General features: G+C 54.6%; 1 protein-coding gene across 4 annotated transcripts in view; it reads left to right on the top strand.

The window, feature by feature from the left end:
- ARSG (arylsulfatase G) overlaps positions 1-18,858 on the top strand; it is a 121,469-nt gene that overhangs the window by 90,571 nt on the left and 12,040 nt on the right. Inside the window, exons 8-10 of one of the 4 annotated variants that reach the window (XM_024130317.3) lie at positions 725-805; positions 9,980-10,088; positions 16,761-16,881. In XM_024130317.3, the coding sequence (XP_023986085.1) occupies positions 725-805; positions 9,980-10,088; positions 16,761-16,881 (311 nt within the window). Of the gene's footprint in view, positions 1-724; positions 806-9,979; positions 10,089-13,751; positions 16,882-17,215; positions 18,485-18,858 lie in introns of those variants that run through there. The other 3 variants (XM_055089935.1, XM_024130318.3, XM_055089934.1) reach the window with 3 other exon arrangements.

The raw sequence follows: 18,858 nt of genomic DNA, 5'->3' as shown, positions 1-18,858 counted from the left end.
GGCTCTAGAGCGCAGGCTCAGTAGTTGTGGCACACGGGCTTAGTTGCTCCGCGGCACGTGGGATCTTCCCGGTCCAGGGCTCGAACCCGTGTCCCCTGCATTGGCAGGCGGATTCTTAACCACTGCGCCACCAGGGAAGTGCCGGGAAAGTTGCTTTAACCTCTGTAAGCCTCTCCTTCCTCATCGGCAGACTCAAGCCAACAGTCAAATCTATTCCGTAGCACGTCGGGGGATCAGGAGATAATGTTTGTGGAGCGCTGTGCGCATCTTAGGGGCTCAGGAGGGAGTTGCTGGGGCGCCTCCCTGGTGGTGCAGAGGTTAGGACTCCGCGCTTCCACTGCAGGGGCACGGGTTCGATCCCTGGTCGGGGAACTAAGATCCCACATGCCATGTGGCCAGAAGTCCCACAAAAAAAACAAAAGGAAAGAAAAGAAAAAGTTTCTGGGCTGAAGATAATGGTAATGGAATTGCTGAGCCCATATCCAAAGGCAAAAGCCTCAGTGTGGGGCGAGCTCGGGGCAGGACAGCCCACCTCTCTGAAAGCCCATCGGAGGCAGCCCCCTCTAAAAGGTCCTTCAAGGGTAGGGTTGCATTTGTTTTCCCAGGTCCTTTTTCTCTCCAGTCCCCTGCTGTGCACAGAGATGTGGGACCCGAGAGAGAGAACACCGGTCAGAAGCATCCTCCAGCCTGTTGACTGCTGTGTGTTGCCTTTTTTGGTTTCTAGGAGACAATGGCCCGTGGGCTCAGAAGTGTGAGCTGGCAGGGAGCGTGGGGCCCTTCACTGGATCGTGGCAAACTCGTCAAGGTAGAGGCTCACAGCTGGGGTTGGGGCATCTCCCCGCGGGTGCTGAGTCCCGGCTGGGGCATGAGATCCGGCCTCTGGGAGGACCAGTTGGTAGCCGGGTCTTGGGACATCATTGTGAAATAGGGACAGATTACTCACAGCCACCAGCTCCCAGAAAAGAAACAATTTGGAGCGGAGAAAGTTCGTGTTCACCTGGGGGGGTTCCCTTTCCTTCCCCGCCAGGGCATCGGCCCACTCCCTGAGAGGCCAGTCCAACAAATACGCTTTGCCTTTACCTTCATCCTTGCTTTTCCTCCTTCCTTTCTTTTCTTTCCTTTTGTAGAAGTCATCCATCCATCCACCCAAACATTAATTCATTTCATTCGTTCAAGAAATATTTAGTGCACAAGTATGCAAGGTTTCTGTGTGCATTATCTCTAAACCGTAGTGAAAGGCAGGTAGTAATCACTCCGTTTACAGCTGAAGAGTGAGAGAGGCTAAGTCACTTGCCTAGGGTCACACAGCTGGGGAGGACGGAGCCAGGCCTGCTACCAAGTTGCAGTTGGTGATCTTCCCCTACACCGTGTACTGCCTCCCTTTATTTAAACATGTCCTTCAGCCCTCAGCTCGGCGCCCATGTGCTGGGAAGGTTTCCCCAGAAGGAGCTCACTCTCTGAAAGAGCAGTCCTGCCGGGGGACGATTCGGCAGTACGGGCCAAAGTCTTGAAACGTATGCCCGCTGGGCGATGCACCAATTCCCCTTCTAAAGAATTTGTCTTCAAGAAGTAATAAGCCAAGTGCACAGTGATGTGTGTAAAAGAATGCTCGTTGCAGTAGGTTCTTCTTGAGAAAAATAGTTAGACATAACCCAAGTGTCCAGCAAGAGAGGGGTGCTCCAAGAAATTATGATACGTGCATTTAAAGAAACACTAAGGAACCACTGAAAATGGTGCATATGACTGACCTGGAAACAGTTACATTAGATCCTTTTCAGTGAGTAAAGCAGGTCACAAAACCATATGTAAAGTATGATTTTATTGTATAAAACTAAGTGCATGTATTCTCAGAAAAATCTTGAGAGAGGCAACAAAAGGTATTGATAACAAAAGATTAGCAGTGATTACCTCTGGGTAGGGGAGGAAGGGTTTAAGTGTAGTTTTTCCCACTTTTTTTTTTTTTACCAATTAAAAACAAATTTAAAAAAAAATTTTTTTTAATTAATTTTTTTTAATGAAAAAATTAAAATAAAATTTTCAGAAGGTGATTGTATCCAAGGAGTTCAGAGGTGGACTTGGCAAGATTACCCCCGGGGGCTGGGTTTGCCCTGCTGTCTGCCTGGCTTCTGACCTGCGGCCCCAGCTGTGTCCAAGTCGGAGGACACGAATTCCCTTTCAGATGAGTCTGGCAGAATATTCGTAGTTACCTAGAAGCTAGAATTTTCGTGTGTCCCACGGCCAGCTGTGAGAAGGAAGTGCTTGACCCTGGCGTCCCTTGGATCAGATCCCTTGAGAACTTTACAGGTGAGTGACTGCTGAGCTGCGACCACATCTTGTGCGTGGACATACGTGGTGGAAGTCAGGAAAACTGGGTGCCGCCCAGTGACCAGACGACCTCATCCCTCTGGGTGGTGGCGTTCCTCTGTGCATGGATCTCTTTGGCCCATCCAGTTCAAGAGCGCTGTGATTTAGTTCTGGTTCCTGGAGAGCTGGACCAGGAAAAGATGCTAGGACCAAAAGTGGTGGAAAGGTGTCCAGTGGCTGCAGCCACAGCCTAGAGAAATACAGTGCCAACTGGGAGTGGTATTTTTGCATTCGCTGATGATAATTCCTCCTCTCTGTACCTGGGGTACCCTCGGGCCAGGCTGCCATCTTCAATGCTCAGTTAGAAGAGCCTGGAATCATTTTTACTCTCAAGAGTAAAAGTCCTGAAGGCACAGAGACCAAGGTTGAGGGGATAAAAATCCGTCCGTAAGTGGCCCCTCTGTGGGGATCTTTCTGTTTCCTACGAAGACGACCTCTGATCTCCTATCTGAGGACCTGCCTTATCTTTTCTCTTCTCCCCCTTAGGAGGCAGTTTTAAAACAGTGAGCCAGTTCACGGGTGTGGACTGTAGCCCATTCTTCGAGGGAAGAACTTTATGAGAAACACATGTATCAGCAGGGCAGTATCCTCCTTTCCTTCTATTTCCTTCTACTTGTTGAGCACCTACTATGTGCCAGGAACTGTGCTCAGTGCTGGGGACACAAAGATCCACAAAGCCCCGGCTTTAACGAATGACGGTCTAGAGCGGTGTTTCTCAGACTTTAACGTGTACACGGTCCCCTGGGGATCCTGCGCCCGGTAGGTCCGGGTTGGTGATGGAGGTGTTGCGTTTCTACCCAGCTCCTAGGTGATACTGATGCAGCTGGCCCAGGGACGCTCTGAGCCACCAATTTGGGATAATCCACATCGAGCGCCCTTCGAGTCTAGAACTTTCAGATCTAGACCAGTGGGTTATCAGGTGAGGCCCCAGGACCAGCAGCATCAGTGCCACTGAGAGCTTGTTAGCAATGCAGAGGCTAGGGCCTCAGCCCAGACCTACTGAATCCGAAGCAAAGTTGGGGATGGCGTGGACAAGAAGGAGTGCAAGTTGGTGCAGCCACGGCGGCAAACGGTATGCACGGTCCTCCAAAAAGGAAAAGTAGCGCTACCACGCGATCCAGCAATCCCGCTGTTTATCTGAAGAACGTGAAAATACGAATTCCAAAAGATACGTGCACCCCTGTGTTCATTGCAGCATTTTTTACAATAGCCAAAATATGGAAGTGACCTAAGTGTCCGTCCGTAGATGAATGGATAAAGAAGAGGTGGTACGTGTATATACGGACATTTCTATTAGGTCAAAGATGATAAATAAAGGGGAGCGAGTGACAGTCTGCAGGAATCTCCCCGCATTCCAACAGTGCCAGGGGGGCCTCGGCGAGCTCTACTCCAGCTACCTTGTTGGCCAAAGAGGGACCTGAGGCTGAGCAGGGCAGAGGGCTTCCCCGGGGCCAGCCATCGACTGAGGGCGCCACACGGTCTGACCACCACCCGGCTCATTCCTCAACCCACGTTATCGCTATCCTCGCGTCCTGCTAGGCCCCGCTGACTGCTCAGCTGTCTGCAACGTCCTGTCCTACTTCTTTGCCCCCTCCATGGCTGTCAGGGAGAACCTCATTCGCCCCCGTGACAGTCTGAGTCTTTCTGAATCTGTGGGAGGCAGAGTGGAGAGATGGAGAGAGGGTTTTGGGGTGCCCGGCGGCCCCTGCGCCTGCCAGCCCTGCGTCCTCCTCAGTGAGGGCAGTGGAGACCCGCCTCGCGGGACGCTGCAGGGCCACCTGGGACACTGGCCGGGAGGTGCCTGGCCTCTACTACCCCCATACAACTCCATCTCTTCACTCCCAGCCGAAACAAACTGGGGTGGGGGGGTGGGGGGGTGGGTAGGGTTCCCACAAAGAGAGTAATTGGAAGAAATGACCTGAGAAAGATTTTCCTGCTGAAGTACACAGGCCCCTTAGACAACATAAGGGTCACTTCCCAAGAGTTCTGGGCCTCTGGTTTGGAAAACTGTGCTCCGAGGCTGGGTTTCCTTCACGTCAAGATAACACCCTCTGCGGGGGGCAGGGCCTCGCACAAATGTTGTGTCTGGATATGGTATCTGCGGCACACAGCGCTTGAATTTGTGGTGGGGCTGGATCTGGTTACCTTTTTCTTTTCCCAGGAGATCCTGAAGACGCACTTTGCGGAGGGGTAAACACTTGCCCTTCCTCAGTCTCCAAACCGGCTCCCCGTCAACCTCTCCGCACTGCCCAGGCCACTGCTGGGGGCTCTGGGAAGGCGGACAGAGCCCTGGGTGGAAGGGGCATGGCCAGGGGACCCGGCTCACGGGGGCGGGGCTGGGGGTCCCTCTGGACCACCTGCTCTTCTTCGAGCAGGGTCCTTGTCAGTGGGATGCCTGTGTATCCTGCTGTAAACGGGGCCAGTCTCGGGAGCTGGTGAGAGAGAGAAGATAGTCGGTGTTTTCGCAATGGAGCGGTACAAACAGTACCCAGAGCCCTGCTGCTTTCTCCCCACAGCCGGCCCAGCGCGTCAGGCCACACGCCGCCTTCCCCTGTTCCCAGGGCCCCCGGACCGCCCCCCACCCCCTTTCCTGGCCGAGCCGCTTTGCTCAGCTGATGTGATGAGGCAGCGTCTCCTGCAGTCATCCCTTCATCCCGTGCTGGAGAGAGGATGCTCTACCGGGCTTGGCTTGCGTCCTGCAGGGGTGAGGAGAGAGCGAAGCGGGGGCCAGGGGACGCAGCGGGGCCGCTGCTGACCCCGAGCCCGCGGCCCCCCTGCTTCCCAGCCGCCGGCCCTCCCTTCCCTGCTCCAGACCGATTTCCTCTCCGGGACAGAACCAACACCTTGTTTGTCCCCTGACTGACGGCTCCTCTGTCTGGAAAATCTTTTCTTGTTTTATTTGACGAGCAGAACTGTTCCTTCCTCCCCCCCGGTGATGAGGAAACATGCTGTTGAATTTGGCATCCTTGGCTTCTAGGAGACCTTGGTTGTAACTTGATGCTATCAGGTGGTTACATAACCTTTCCCGCTGGGAAGCGTGCTCCACATCCTGGGCCTTCTGTCCATTGGGGGCGGGGGGGGGGGGTGGGACGGAGAGGGGTCGGGGCTGGGGCGGACCGGGGGAGGGAGGGAGGGGCCCTCGGCCCCGGCTGGGGGCAGGGCCAGCTACTGGGGACCCAGTGGAAGTCAAATGATGTCCCCTGCGGGGCTTGGAAGTCTCTATCCCCACACTCCGGGCCGCCCACGGGGCAGCCAGAGGCCTTGGCCCCAGCAGAGGCCTGGCTGCCCTGTGTTTCTAGAAAACTAGTGTGTGCGCTCCGGGCAACCTTGGCAGAGGCGTGTATTTATATTTAGAAGCGAAGCCTGCTTCTTTAGAGGGTTATAGAACGTGTGGTCCTCAGAACACGCGTGTTCCATCCGAGGCACGAATATAGATGCCTTGAGGGGCCAGGCAGGTAGTATAAGCGAACAACTGTCGGTTTGTGTCCGTTGTGGCCAGCACTGGGAACTCGGTAAATCAGATCGAGGGCCCCGACTCATGACATTCAAGTTTAGTTTAAAAAGAAATACGATTCGTGCCAAACCAGACTGTCAGGGGCCTGAATTCAGTGTCTGTTTCGCCAGGTTGCAGCCTCTGCTATTTTCTATCTGTAGGTAATTTTATTTTGTTTTTGTTTTGCTTGGGCTTTCTTTGGATGGCTTTTATTGGGCGCTTCCGTGGCAGGCACTAGGCCAAAGGACCTTGCTTGGAACTTGATATACGTTCTCTTACGTAACTTTTCCACCATCCCATGAGACCGATACCGTCATTTCCCCCTTCGCGGCTGAGGAGATGGACATGCGGTGACGTTAAGAATTCTGCTCAAGGCCTCACCGTGAGAAGGCGCCCTCCCATTTACCTTACTAATACTTCTCAGCTTCTGGCTGAGGAGACTGGTGTCAGAATGAGTTGGAATCAGGCCCCACCCAAGACTTATTACTAAATCAGCATCTCTGGGTGTCCTTCTGGCGGCTCCATGGACTAAGAAGTTTGCCAGCCTCTGTATTAGCCACACTGCCTTTCTGACTCAGGCAAGCATCGCCTGTGGGTCCTTTCTGGGAAGGACCCCTATCCCTAAGCGTAGGTCGTGGCGAGCCTTCCTCAGGCTGCCCTTTTCTCCATGCATCATGGAGTGGCATTTTCTTCTGTAGCCAGGGAACCGCAAGCAGGCAGTTTCATGAATCATGGTTCTGTTTATATTTTGGTTGCCAAGGCTAAATATTTATTGCTTTAAGTAAGAGGTTCTGCCTCAATTAGAGTCATAACTAACTGCAAGTGCACTGAAAGGCATTTTCATGACCATCAGACTTGCGTTTCTCAACAGAAAGCCAGACGCAGTGGACCCTTTTGATGTGCCAGTGCCTCTGACCGAAGTATGAAGGTTGCTCTCAACTAACGAGTAGCTTTTGAAATTAAAAAGTGCCTATTTGACTTTGTGGACTTAGCGATTCTTCTTACTCACTATAACATGTAGGGTCACAGTCACGCTCCGACGGCGTAAAGTTATAAAGCTGTGGGCCATATAAAACCTGTCATTAAAAAGCACGTAAGCTACAATTAGTTTCAGAATGCATTGTGTCCACTTTCAGACTCTGCTCCTTTGCTCTCTTCACCCTCGGCCTGGAGCGGGCGCGCTTGGACATTAACTCACCAGGAGAGCTTTACGAGGTACTGGTGTCCAGGCCCCACCCCCGGCCAATTTAAATCACAGTTCTCTGGGAAAGGGACCTTGGCATGGGTATTTCTTAAAAGCTAGTGATTTGAATATGCGTGCGGGGATGGGAACCGCTGTCCTAAAAGGTCCTAGAAGGTTTAATGGCTGAGGGTGCCGGCCGTGTGGTTAGGCTTGGATTCAAATCCTGACTCTAGTGTTTCTTTGCTGTGTGACCTTGGGCAAATTACTTAACCTCTCTGAGCTTCAACCTCTTCATCTGAAGAATGAGGGTAACAGGGCTTAGCTCACAGAGTTGTCCTGAGGATTAAGGGAGATGATGCCGGGAAGCATTTAGCATTGTAGGTAGGTGCACTTAGCTTGGGGCTTAGGAAGGGCTCAGTCAATAGGAGAAATTATTGTTACTGTTATTATTGTGGCTAACGGAGGATGAGTTTCCATCAGTAGGAGCAGGTATCGCTGAAGAGCCTCAGGGGACCAGGGCCAGCTGCTGTGGGCTTCGGTGTTTGCTGGTGCAGATGAACCACCACAAACACCGTTAGATGTTTCTGATGATCAGATGCTCGGTTATCAGGCATCAACCCCGGGGACCCACAGAGAATGCTGGTCGGATCTTTTAAAGTTGGCCCACCCCTAGCAGTGTCAAGGAGATACTGGAATTCGGAGTGAGAAGGTTTCCACGCTCTGGGGGATATATTTTTTATAATTGCTTACCCACACTCTGGACTCTTTCAAGATAAACTCCTTTTGAGTACAAGGCTTGTGGGCATGGCTGGAATACACAATTGTGTCTTTCTGGTAAAGCCAGAACCCAAGGCACAGCCAGGTACCAGCTGGCCGGTCTTGACAACGTAGAGGAGGGATTGTTCTCTGCACCCCAAGCGTCCACACCGAGCCGCTTCTCTCAGCCAACCTTTTCCTCTCTTTGTCCCCGTTCCTGATTCTTTGCAGGGCACTGTCCACTCTGTTGACGTGTACATGTTTTATAACTGGCCGAGTTCCTTCTCACCTCTCCAGCTTTCCACTCTCTGCTGAAATAAGGCAAACGCATTGACATATTTTTCTCTGAAAACGAATTAGGAAAGTTAATCGTCTGAAAAAGAACAGTACAAACCGATTATGGCAAATGAGCAGAACCCCTAGTGGTGAAGACCAATGAGCAGATTTGTTAATTAGGGGCCAGTGTCCCCTTCTGGAAACACCCTGGAGGCAGAAACGCAATCCTGGTGCTGACTCTGTACTCTGGCGCCTGTGGCCCTAACACAGTGCAAGCCCCCAGCTTGGGCCTTCTGGTCGACCCTCAGAACCATTGGCTTGTTTCTTCGAATTGAAACCTTCACTTTTTCCTTAGCATCTGGCCTCAAAGGCTAAGCAAGTTCGTTTGAATTTTGTGCTCCGTGGACTTGCAAATAAATGGACTCCGTGTTTTCACCCACCTCTTCCCCAGGCTTCCATAGCAACGCCCCTCACGGGTGGCGGTGAGGATTATCTGCGGAGTTCCCCCACGTGCAATGTTAGATGCTCCCTCCCTGCTCCTTGGCCTTCAGCTGAAGCATAAGTCATGCATTCCAAGGCCACGTGGGAGTGCGATTTATGCTCGCTGTAGCTCTGGGGTCTCTGTTCCATATGCGTGAATAATTGGGAGTGGGCTCTAGGTATTTACGGCCAGCCGGCGTGGCTCTGGACGGGAAGAAGGTATTTGAGACATCTTGGGCCAAGTCAAAGAGTTCCCGTTGGGCCCCCCACACACCTGCACTTGGTTCCGAGAGCCCCACCCCTAAACAGAAACGGTCCCCGTAGACATGAGTTGTTTTGTGTATCGTTTCTGACTTCAACCCTTGGGGGGACTCCAAAGCTGGTTATGAGAAAATTCCAAGAATGCCGAGCATTTCTGGTGTCACTGCTGGGCCAGGGACATCAAAGGTTCCGTTTGCTGCAGGGTGAGTGCAAAGTGACGGCAGCCTTGGTCTTCTCGCCCCCTCCCTCCCCGTCGTCGTTCCCGCCAGCCAAACATAAGGATGTTGCATGACCATGGTATGTGTGAGACACACACAGCGTTTGCCTTGGAAAGGCTCTCTACACGCTAACCGTGCGGAATTCCTGGCTCAGCTGGGGTGAGGTCGGGTGTGTGTGGGAGGGATGGGCACGGTCAGGGTTAATTCAGCCCAACACGCACTCGGGATGTTTCCGTAAAGCATGAGCTCATCCCTTCCAGCCCGCTGGTCACCGTTACTCTGGTGGTCACTTTTGACTCGGTGATTACAAAAATAATTCCTTTAATTACCCAGTGGAAATTCGTAGATTGCACGTAGATTGTTCTTACCGCCCCCTGAGAGGCAAGAGGTCGGAGCTACCACAACATCGGAAGAGCTCATTCCTCCAAAAAAAAAAAAAAAAAAAGGAAAACAAAAAAAGTAAAGCAGAGTGAACAAAATACAACAACAAAACCTATGCCAGATCAGTTGTTGGGCAGATCAAATAACTGTGGGAATTTCCGCCTTTATCTCATTTCCGATAGTTTTATGTCTCCATCCTAAACACGATCTGTAGGAAGACACATTCATTCATTCATTTATTCAACAGATAGTTGTTGAGCACCTGCTATGTCTCGGGTGCACAGGACTAATGCCAGTCCGTAAACAAGCCAGACAATCTGAAGTGGCCAGAGTGGCATGAAGAAATTAAGTGACGTGATCCCCTAGAGAGGGACAGACACAGCTAGTTACGCGTGTTGAATCCGGTAAAATAAAAAGCACGTATTGAAAGAGATTAACTCCATGAATAAAAATAGCTCGTTGCTAAAGGAAGTCATTCCTTTGTTGGAATTATCAGAAGCTCTTAGAGCGTCCCTGTGGAGAAGGACGGTTTTCCCAGAGAACCAACTGTCTCCCCTCTTCTCACAGGGGGAAGTTCAGCCAAGCAGGCCACCTGGGAAGGAGGGCACCGTGTCCCGGCTCTGGCTTACTGGCCCGGCAGGGTCCCCGTCAACGTCACCAGCACCGCTTTGCTAAGGTACGAGACCCACGTTACCTTGAGATGTAGGAAAAAGGTCATGGCTGCCCGCGTGGCTAGAGACCTCAAACATCACCTGCCCCGGCCAGGTGTCCCCGGATATTTCCCGAACTCAGACCGTAGCAGCGCGGAGCTGCCTGTAGCAACGGTGCGGTGGGACCCTCTTCAAGCCGTCCTCTGGGGGGCTGTCTCTGGGAAGAGGGCACTGGGCGGCCGTCAGCGCCGGGTCATGCTGGGGGGCACTGAGGAGAGAGTGCCTGCAAAAGACAGGAGTGTCCTCAGCACGTCTGGCCTGGGCCCAGCTGACGGGGGTGCGGGCATGGCTCTGTCGGGCCCGAAGGATCCCTTCTCGGGGGGTAGGGCAGGTGTCCTGGGGATGGCTCCGTCAAGCACGCCACTGGTAATCAGATGGCACAAGAAAGGGGTCTAGATGTTGACGTGCCCCCGAGGGGAGGGAGAAGGAAGCTGGATCCACCGGGCTGGGAAGGAAAGCACGAATCCTTGGGTGACGATCTTCTTCCTACCTCTGGCAAAGAAGCTTCTACAAGGAAGGACGATTGTAAACGTGAGCACATCTCATGATTACTCTGATCTCCTCGTTAAGGCAGGCCCAGGAGGCCATCTCCTTGGCACAGAACTTGGCTGTGGTGTGCCATCCCGAAAGCAACACCACGCAGCTCCGCAACCATGACTTATAACGAGGGCTTCTCACTCGCCCGGAGGGCCCGTCCTCTCGGTGGTTCTGCCCTGAATCCATGGACGAGGGGGCCCCTCCTCCGTAGACACAGGTGCTTGCTCACAGGCTCAGAGGTCTTATTCTGGTCAAAGACTAATTTCCTAGTTCCAAAGGTCCTTCACCGTTAACCAAGTGGGTTCTGGCCGAGAGAACACAGCCCAGTAGAGGAAAGCAGGCTTCACTGGTTTCCTCTAGCATCCCAGAGGGGAGGTGTTGGGGAGCGGCGGGGAGACCGAAGCCCGGGGGAAAGGAAGGGTAGACAGCGGTGACAGCCAAAGCCGGGGGTGAGTAGGCACTGTCCCTGGCAGCCTCTGGGCCCCCAGGAACTCCCGGTCAGGCCCGTACAGTCGGGGGTGGGGATGGGGACGGGGTGCTGCCAGCAGGCGTGACAACAACAGCTCTGGCTGGAGTTTGTGACGTCAGGCTGGCCGGGAAGAGGGCCAGGCGGGCTGCTTTCTACGGGCCTGACTTGCTGCAGTCAGGCCAAGGGTTCACGGGCCGGGCTGGACGTGCCGTCTCTCAAGTGACATCACCGGAGAAACCAAGCTCGTGCTTCTCAGTTGAGAATGGCGTTCTCACCTTCAGTCAGCTACGGCTCCGTGATAAAATTGCATCATTTTGTTGATAATTCCGGGCTTCAGAGGTGACAACTGACTTAGGGGATATTTCGGTGAGTGTCCAAAGGAAGCCAGCCTTGGCACGAGGTAACATTTGCTGGGAATTTTACCAGGACACTACCGAGACGCCAGATCAGCCCCTCTTAGGATATTTTTGGTGTTAAATTAGTCCTGATTGCAGCAGGACAGTTTGTCTCCATACAGTTCATCCTCTTGCTATTTTCTCACGTGAATCCACGGAAAGCAGACTTGGGTGGAGCGTCCTGACTGCCCGGGCTCCCTCAGGGTCAGCTCTCAGGAGGAGGGTGGTGTGGTGGGTATTCGAGAAACTGATGCTGTTCTGCTTCATGTTCTTGGAAGCCCAGCCAGACACTCCCACGTATTAGGTACTTAATCACCTCTTCTGTCACTTCGTCTACTACTTTATTCCCCAGAGGATATACCTCTCCTTCCAGATCAGAGGTGACTCCCTTCAGCCACTCTGAGCTGAGGCCAGGATCCCTTAAACCAGTATCCCAGTGCCTAAGGAATTACGGACACCAGAGAGTAGACAAGTTGATATACATACTCACGTGAATACAGAGAAAGTAGAAAGGTGTGTTAGGGGGTCAGGGGAGAAGGGGTCGACGCTAATCCTATTGGTTACCTTTAGACGTAACTAGTGTGTTGATAATCAGGTGTGCACCGAGGTGACGCGATAAGATCAAAAGAAGGGTCTTGCAGATGCCCGGACCCCAAAGCCCAGTGACACAACCGCAGAATGGGGGAAATTCCTTTCTTCACCGGAGATGAATTGTTGGGTCCAGTTACGGGCCAGCCGTGGCTCCAGGGCCTGGGGATGTAGGAACGGGCACGGCGGACAGAAGGCTTCCGTTGCTGGGGAGCTGACGTCCCTTCGGGAGGGCAGCACGTCTGAAAAGGGCCCGGTGATCTGATCCTAAAACTCTAAAGCGGGGTATCTCAACCTTGGCGCTGCTGACATTTTGGGCTGGACCGTTCTTTGGGGTGGAGGGTGTCCTGGCCATTTAAGGATGTTTACTGGCACCCCTGGCCTCCACCCACTGGACGCCCGTTGGCTCCCCCGGCCCCAGCTGTGACAACCAGAACGTCCCCGGGCGGCTCCAAGTGTCCCCTGGGGAGGACAGACTCATGCTGGTTGAGAATCACAGCTCTCAAGAGATTTCTCTCGGTCATGTAGAAAAAGGGGCGGGGTCTGCTCGGCCTCTGAGCCGGGGGCGGGGGGCGCCCGTCTCTGTTCAGAACGGAGGAACACTGTCTGGGAGATTCTTGGGGCAAAGCCTACGGCGACTAGAGGGTACGGAGGACTCGCGATAATCTCCTCTGACAACCAGTAAAGGTCTGTTTCGCCCGGAGAGCGGATGACCCGCTGGGGGACCCCGAGGCTGTCTTCCCGTATCCCAAAGGCAGGCAGTTATGTGGAGGGGATTCGGCTGCTTCTGGGCCGTCTTGAGGCGCAGAACTGAGTCCCGGAAGTGGGATCTGCAAAGACATGTTGCTCACGTCGGTGTCCTGTGGGTTGGGTGTCACCGCCCCCCAGGGGGGGCCCAGCCGCGCATCTCCTTTCACGGCCCCCCCCGCTGCTTTCCCGTAGCTGGCAGTGGGTTATGGGGGGAGACGGGCAGTGGACCCTCCCTCACCCTCACTCCTACGGCACTCTGCTCTGTAACGGACGTGCGCGCTTTGGTGTTGGGTCTCCCTGGTGCTCTGGGCCCCCCCTCCCCGTGCTCCCTGCAAAGTTGCTGCTGGGCCCTGCTGGTCTCCAAGAGGGACCTGAGGCAGGGGGCCTGGGGGACCTGCAGCCTCTCTAGTCTCCGCCGAGGGACTTAGGCCAGGAAGGGGTGGGCACCTAGCTTTCCCCAGAGGTAACGCGAGCGAGCTTCCCGCGGGAAGGAACTTACAGCCGGAGGCTAAAGAGCTCGCTCGCCACATCCCAGGACCGTTCCCACTCTTCCACGGTCTGGAGGGGTTCTGCTCTCCTCTCCCTCACTCCAGGCCCGGCGTCCAAGGCCCACGCACCCCAGTCTACACTCCAGCAGCCCTGGCCCTTCTCACTTCCCGTCTTCAGATCACACCGGCCACTTCCCAGATGTAATGTCCGCGCTTCTAGGAAGCAGCCTCCCTTCCGCCCCCGGCACCCCAGAGCCATCGACACGTGCCCTGAGATCCAGGCCAGCCCCTCGCGGCCCTGCAGCTCCCCGCGTCCTCCTCGCAATTGCCCAGCCCCCACACGCAGGTTCTGTTGGCAGTTCCTTGGATAAAAACACAAATACGCACACTTTCTCTGAACAGCCTTCAGCTCCTTGGGCTGGCTGAAGCCGCACGAAGAAAATCTTCTCACGTGGGCAACAGAACCTGCAGTGGGTGCCCCCTGGAGCCGACCCACTCAGATGGCTCTCTTCTGGGTCGCCGTGCCTGCCCGTTCGCGAGCAGGCTCTCGACGGCCCTTCTCGTAACCAAGGCCTCCAGAACCCAAGGCCGATTTGCCCATCGGGGCCGCAGGCGCGGTGCTGGGGGCACACGACCTTTTCATTTTCTTTGAAACCAGAAGAAAAAAACAAAAACTTTTAGGTTGAAGAAAAATGGCTTATTCTCTCCTCTTTATATATTTATATGATCTTTATGTCGACAGAATTGTAAAATATAATTTTGAGTATTTTATATGGAATAAGGAACCACAAAGGCAAACGGACTGAGGTTCCATGAAAGTCGGAACGCGCCTTCCCAGGTATTAGAATGAACTGTGGAAACTTGAAAATTAGGTTTGGGGTTTTTTGGTCTCTTTCCCCAAGTTTTCCAAGACTCCCGGGACCAATTTCTCAGGGAGGGTTTGGAGTAGCGGGGTCCCTTTGGTAGCCTTTGCAGGACTGATGCTTTCTCCAAGTTCACGCAGGGGCCCAGGGTCTGGGGCTGTGTGTCCCGGGAGGATCTCCTTCCTCCAGGGCTCCCCTCGGGGGGCTTGGTTTCCTCCTTTACGTAGGGAAGGACTCTTTGGTAGCCTGAGCTTGGACTGGCAAGTCCTGGAGATGCAGAAGCTTTTCTCGCGGACCCGAGCTTTCCTCTGTGCTCTGGAGGTTCCTGCCCGATTCTGAGACACTAGGACTCCATGAACATTAGACTCTGTGCTGTATAATGAAGATGCTAAGCCTCACGATGACGGAGGAGGAATAAGACGGGAAAAGAAAATGTACCCCCCCGCCCCGCAAATCTAAGGCAGACCCTGTTCTTCTGGCACTGACCTGACCCCTCTGGGAGGCGCGCCTCTCTTAGGGGTGCAACGGAGAGAAAGCTCCAAAGCAGCAGTGCCGGCCACCCTGGCCTCTTCAGCCTGCCCTGCAGTCCTCCGGGCTGCCTGATTTGTGGCAGGGACCTTGGACGCTGGACAGGTTTCTGGACTGTTCTGTACTCTGCAAGGGCTTACTGCGCGCTTCTTGCACTTGCTTGCGCCTGGGGTGCCAGCTCCTGGAGCCTGCGTCGCAAGAGATAAGCCAGCGGCTCTGTGGACTGTGGAAGCCAGAGGCAGACCAGAGACGCGCTGTACCGCAGTCGAGGGAGAGATCCTGCTTGGGGCTGTAGACAGAGCCCTGGAGCAGAGGAGAAGGGGAGGCGGGCACGTGGCGGGTCCCTTCCGCGGCCCATCTTGCGGGGCGAGCCTCCGCTCCCCGGACCCTGGGCTGGGGAAGCAGCAGGTGGGGCCTGGAGGCCTCCCCATGAGCCCAGCCTCAGGTGGACCCTCTTTTCCGGGATGTCCAGCCTCGCGCGGGCCTGCCGAGTCCCCCCGACTCTCCGTTAGCCTGGCCCTCAGATCAACAGCTCTGTTCTTGCCGAAGAGTTTTTGTCTGACCCGAGCACAGCAGGCTGGAGGGAGATGTGCCCTAGAGTAGAGGGAAATGGTACCGCGTGACTTCAAAGAAAATCAGGTTCACAAAATCCACCAACGTGTTCACAGTGGCTGCCTTCGGGTGAGGGGCTGTGTGTGTGCAGCTCCTTCATATTTCTGGATGTTGTCCTTTTTCCCCACCCTGAACACTGACTATTTTGTAACAGGAATAACAGAGCTAAATGAAAGCGGACGGAATGTGTCACACATGACGGCCTTCTAGACAAAGGCTAGCTATTTGCGACACGGAGACCCAGGGTGGGAAAAATGAAGTAAATGTTCTCTTGCAGACACCTGTCACACACTGTTCCCTCTCAGCGGGTGGCGGTGGCCTAGGTGGTGACGGGTAGAACCCCTTGGTTCTTTTTTTAACTTTTATTTTATGTATCTATTTTTAAATTAATTTTTATTGGAGTAGAGTTGATTTATAATGTTGTGTTAGTTTCAGGTGTACAGCGAAGTGAATAAATTATACATATACATATATCCACTCCTTTTTAGATTTTTTTCGCATTTAGGTCACCACAGAGCATGGAGTGGAGTTCCCTGTGCTGTACGGCAGGTTCTCGTCGGTTATCTATTCTATACATAGTCGTGTGTATATGTCAACCCCAGTCTCCCAGTTCGTCCCTCCCTCCCCTCCCCCCCTCGGTAACCATAAGTTTGTTCTCTACATCTGTGACTTTATTTCTGCTTTGCCGGTAAGTTCATCTGTACCATTTTTCTAGATTCCACATGTAAGCAGTATTATACGATATTTGTTTTTCTCTTTCTGACTTACTTCACTCTGTACGACAGTCTCTAGGTCCCTCCATGTCTCTGCAAATGGCACTATTTCGTTCCTTTTCATTAGAGCCCCCTGGTTCTCAGGTGGGGCTGCAGGGGTGTCCCTGTGAGTGATTCTGACACAGACATCCAGTGAGAACTCTGAGTGCCAGGCCCTCTACGTGCACTACCTGTGTCTTTCACCCACACTGCCACCCAGTGAGGCAGGTACTATTATTACCATGCCCATTTTATTTTAATTTTTTTGGCCACACTGCGAGGCTTGCTGGATCTTAGCCCCGTGACCAGGGATTGAACCCGTGCCCCCTGCAGTGGAAGTGCGGAGTCCTAACCACTGGACCGCCAGGGAAGTCCCCTATCATGCCCATTTTAGAGAACAGAAAACTGAGGGCTAGAGAGATAGATGGCCGAGCTGAGACTTGAGCCCAGGCAACAGCTGGCTGCAGAGCCTGGGTGCTGCTCCTGTAGGAGATCCAGGCGGGGCCTGAAGGCAGGACAGGTATGCAGAGGGGGCGGGCTGTACGGGAGGCTGCCGGGGCTCGGTCTGGGCTGGTCTGGGCGGCTCTTGACCCCGGCACGGCCAGGGAGAGAGCCTGGGGACAGCTGGGGCCAACACTGTCTTGATCTCCCTGCAGCGTGCTGGACATCTTCCCCACCGTGGTGGCCCTGGCTGGGGCCAGCCTGCCCCAAGGCCGACACTTTGACGGTCTGGACGCCTCGGAGGTGCTGTTCGGCGGGGCGCAGGCTGGGCACAGGGTAAGTGGAGGTGGTACGGGTCCCACCTGGGCTTCTCCAGAGGCGGCACTCCTGCCCCTCATCGGGGTCTGGCTGCCTCTGCGCCAACAGAACCATCGTCCGAAGACGCCTGCAAGTGGCCACCGGAGACCCAGTTTGTCGACCGCCGAGGGGGGATTCCTTTGAGATGAGCCTGTCCTTCCACTCCCCCTCTTCTTCCTCAGTCAATCCGGTTCATCAGTCCAGATTTCTGTGCAGCAGTTTTGCTGTAGGGTGGGCGTCCATTGGGGCTTATTCCCTATACCGAATGACTTTCTTTCCCCTCACCATCATTTAATTTTCTGACATGCCCCAGGCACGCGGCACATTTTTGTTGGACGGGGTGCGTGACCTGTGTCTGTGAGTTGTGTATCGTGGGCTTCCCCCCGCCAGAACGGAAGCTTCCCAAGGTCAGGGAGCTCAGCGTGGAATTCTCAGAGCACCTAACACAGGGTCTGGCGTCCGGCCAGCGTACGGTGAAACGAGAACTGGATGAATAGACAACTGGACGAAAGATGCCCTGGGTGGCGGGGCCGGTCCTGGAGGGCTCAGCACACACACGGCTCTCCAGCCCCCAGGGTCCCCTCTTCGGGGTGCCCTGAAGCACTTGGTGGCAGCGACAGCCAGGAAATGTCAGGCCGATGGCCTTTCCCTGTCTTTCTGTGTGTTTTACTTTTGCCAAAAGGAAAAGGAGGTGGGAGAAGGGAGGGAGGCCGGCGGAGCCCGGAGCTCCTTCTGGAAGGCCCCGTGAGCCCAGCTCCCCAGGTAGGGACCCACACATCAAAGGGGTTATTTCTGGCCTTACTGCGGGGCACATGGAAGTGAGTCAAATGTCCTGGGGCAGTTCCTGAAGCTGCCCTTCCCACGGCCGGCGCACTGGTCCTGAGCGGGCACCAGGGCTTCTTGACGATGCTTGCAGTGGCCTCTAGAGCAGGACGGCTCCTCCCGGCCTGTCTGACCCCCTGGAGCTGCAGAGCCTTCCGGGCCGAGGCCGCTCCCGCAGGACAGCCAAGCAGGAAGGTGGCTTCCGCCTCTGGCTGGGAGTTCGCAGTATGTGACCCTGGGGGGTTATCGACGACGTCAGCGGAGAGGCGCTCCCGCGTGTTTATGACCACGGCCGCGCACAGAATGATCGGGGTCACCAGGAAGCGCTTCAAGGCCTGCGGGCTCCTTGTGACGTTGTCCGTTCCCGGGGAGGGGGGAGGCCAGCTCCCGGGCGCGGAGCTTCCGTTTCCAGACGGCAGAGAGCTCGCCGTCTTTCTCAAGCTGCCGCTTCGCGGTTGCTGGTCTGGGCCCCCAGGGGGCTGGGCCCGGGCACCGGCAGGAAAGACAGATACGAGCCGCAACACCGGCTGGGGTTTTCGTGGGGACGTGTGATGTGCGTGGGATACCCCGTGGCCCGGGAGGGGACAGCTGCCGCTCGCCCAGAGCTCTGGTGGCACCTTCCAGGGTAGAGGCACGTGGGCGCTGGAACCTGTGGGCCCGGCCCAGCACCCCCGAGGACTGGACTCCTGCAGCGTTAGTCCAGACACCTTAGAGGTCGCCGTAGGTCGCCGCTGGCCCCAGATTCAGCCGCTGCGGAGACCGGAGTACATTGTCTCGAGCCTGCTGATGGAGGGCCAGGAGGGAAAAATATATGAGCGACTGTAGAAATATACATACCTGTGCACACATATACACGTGGGTACACACACATGTGCACGTATTCGCGTGCTTTTTGCCTTTGGGTTTTGGTTTTTGGTGCAGCGTACAGGATCTTAGTTCCCCGACCAGGGATCAAACCTGGCGCCCCCAGAGTTGAAGCGTGGAGTCTTAACCACTGGACCGCCAGGGAAGTCCCTTGTTTTGGTTTTTGTTGTGGCGTTCAGTAATCATTTATTAACTATCACGTGCAAGGCACTGTATCATTCTGGGACAGCCAACTGTGTATAACAGCCTTAAAGGTTAGATGTAAACATT

Source organism: Physeter macrocephalus, chromosome 14, assembly GCF_002837175.3.
Source record: "Physeter macrocephalus isolate SW-GA chromosome 14, ASM283717v5, whole genome shotgun sequence".
Lineage (NCBI taxonomy): Eukaryota > Metazoa > Chordata > Mammalia > Artiodactyla > Physeteridae > Physeter > Physeter macrocephalus.
Note: the sequence above shows the minus strand (reverse complement) of the source record. Positions and strands in the feature narration are given on the sequence as shown.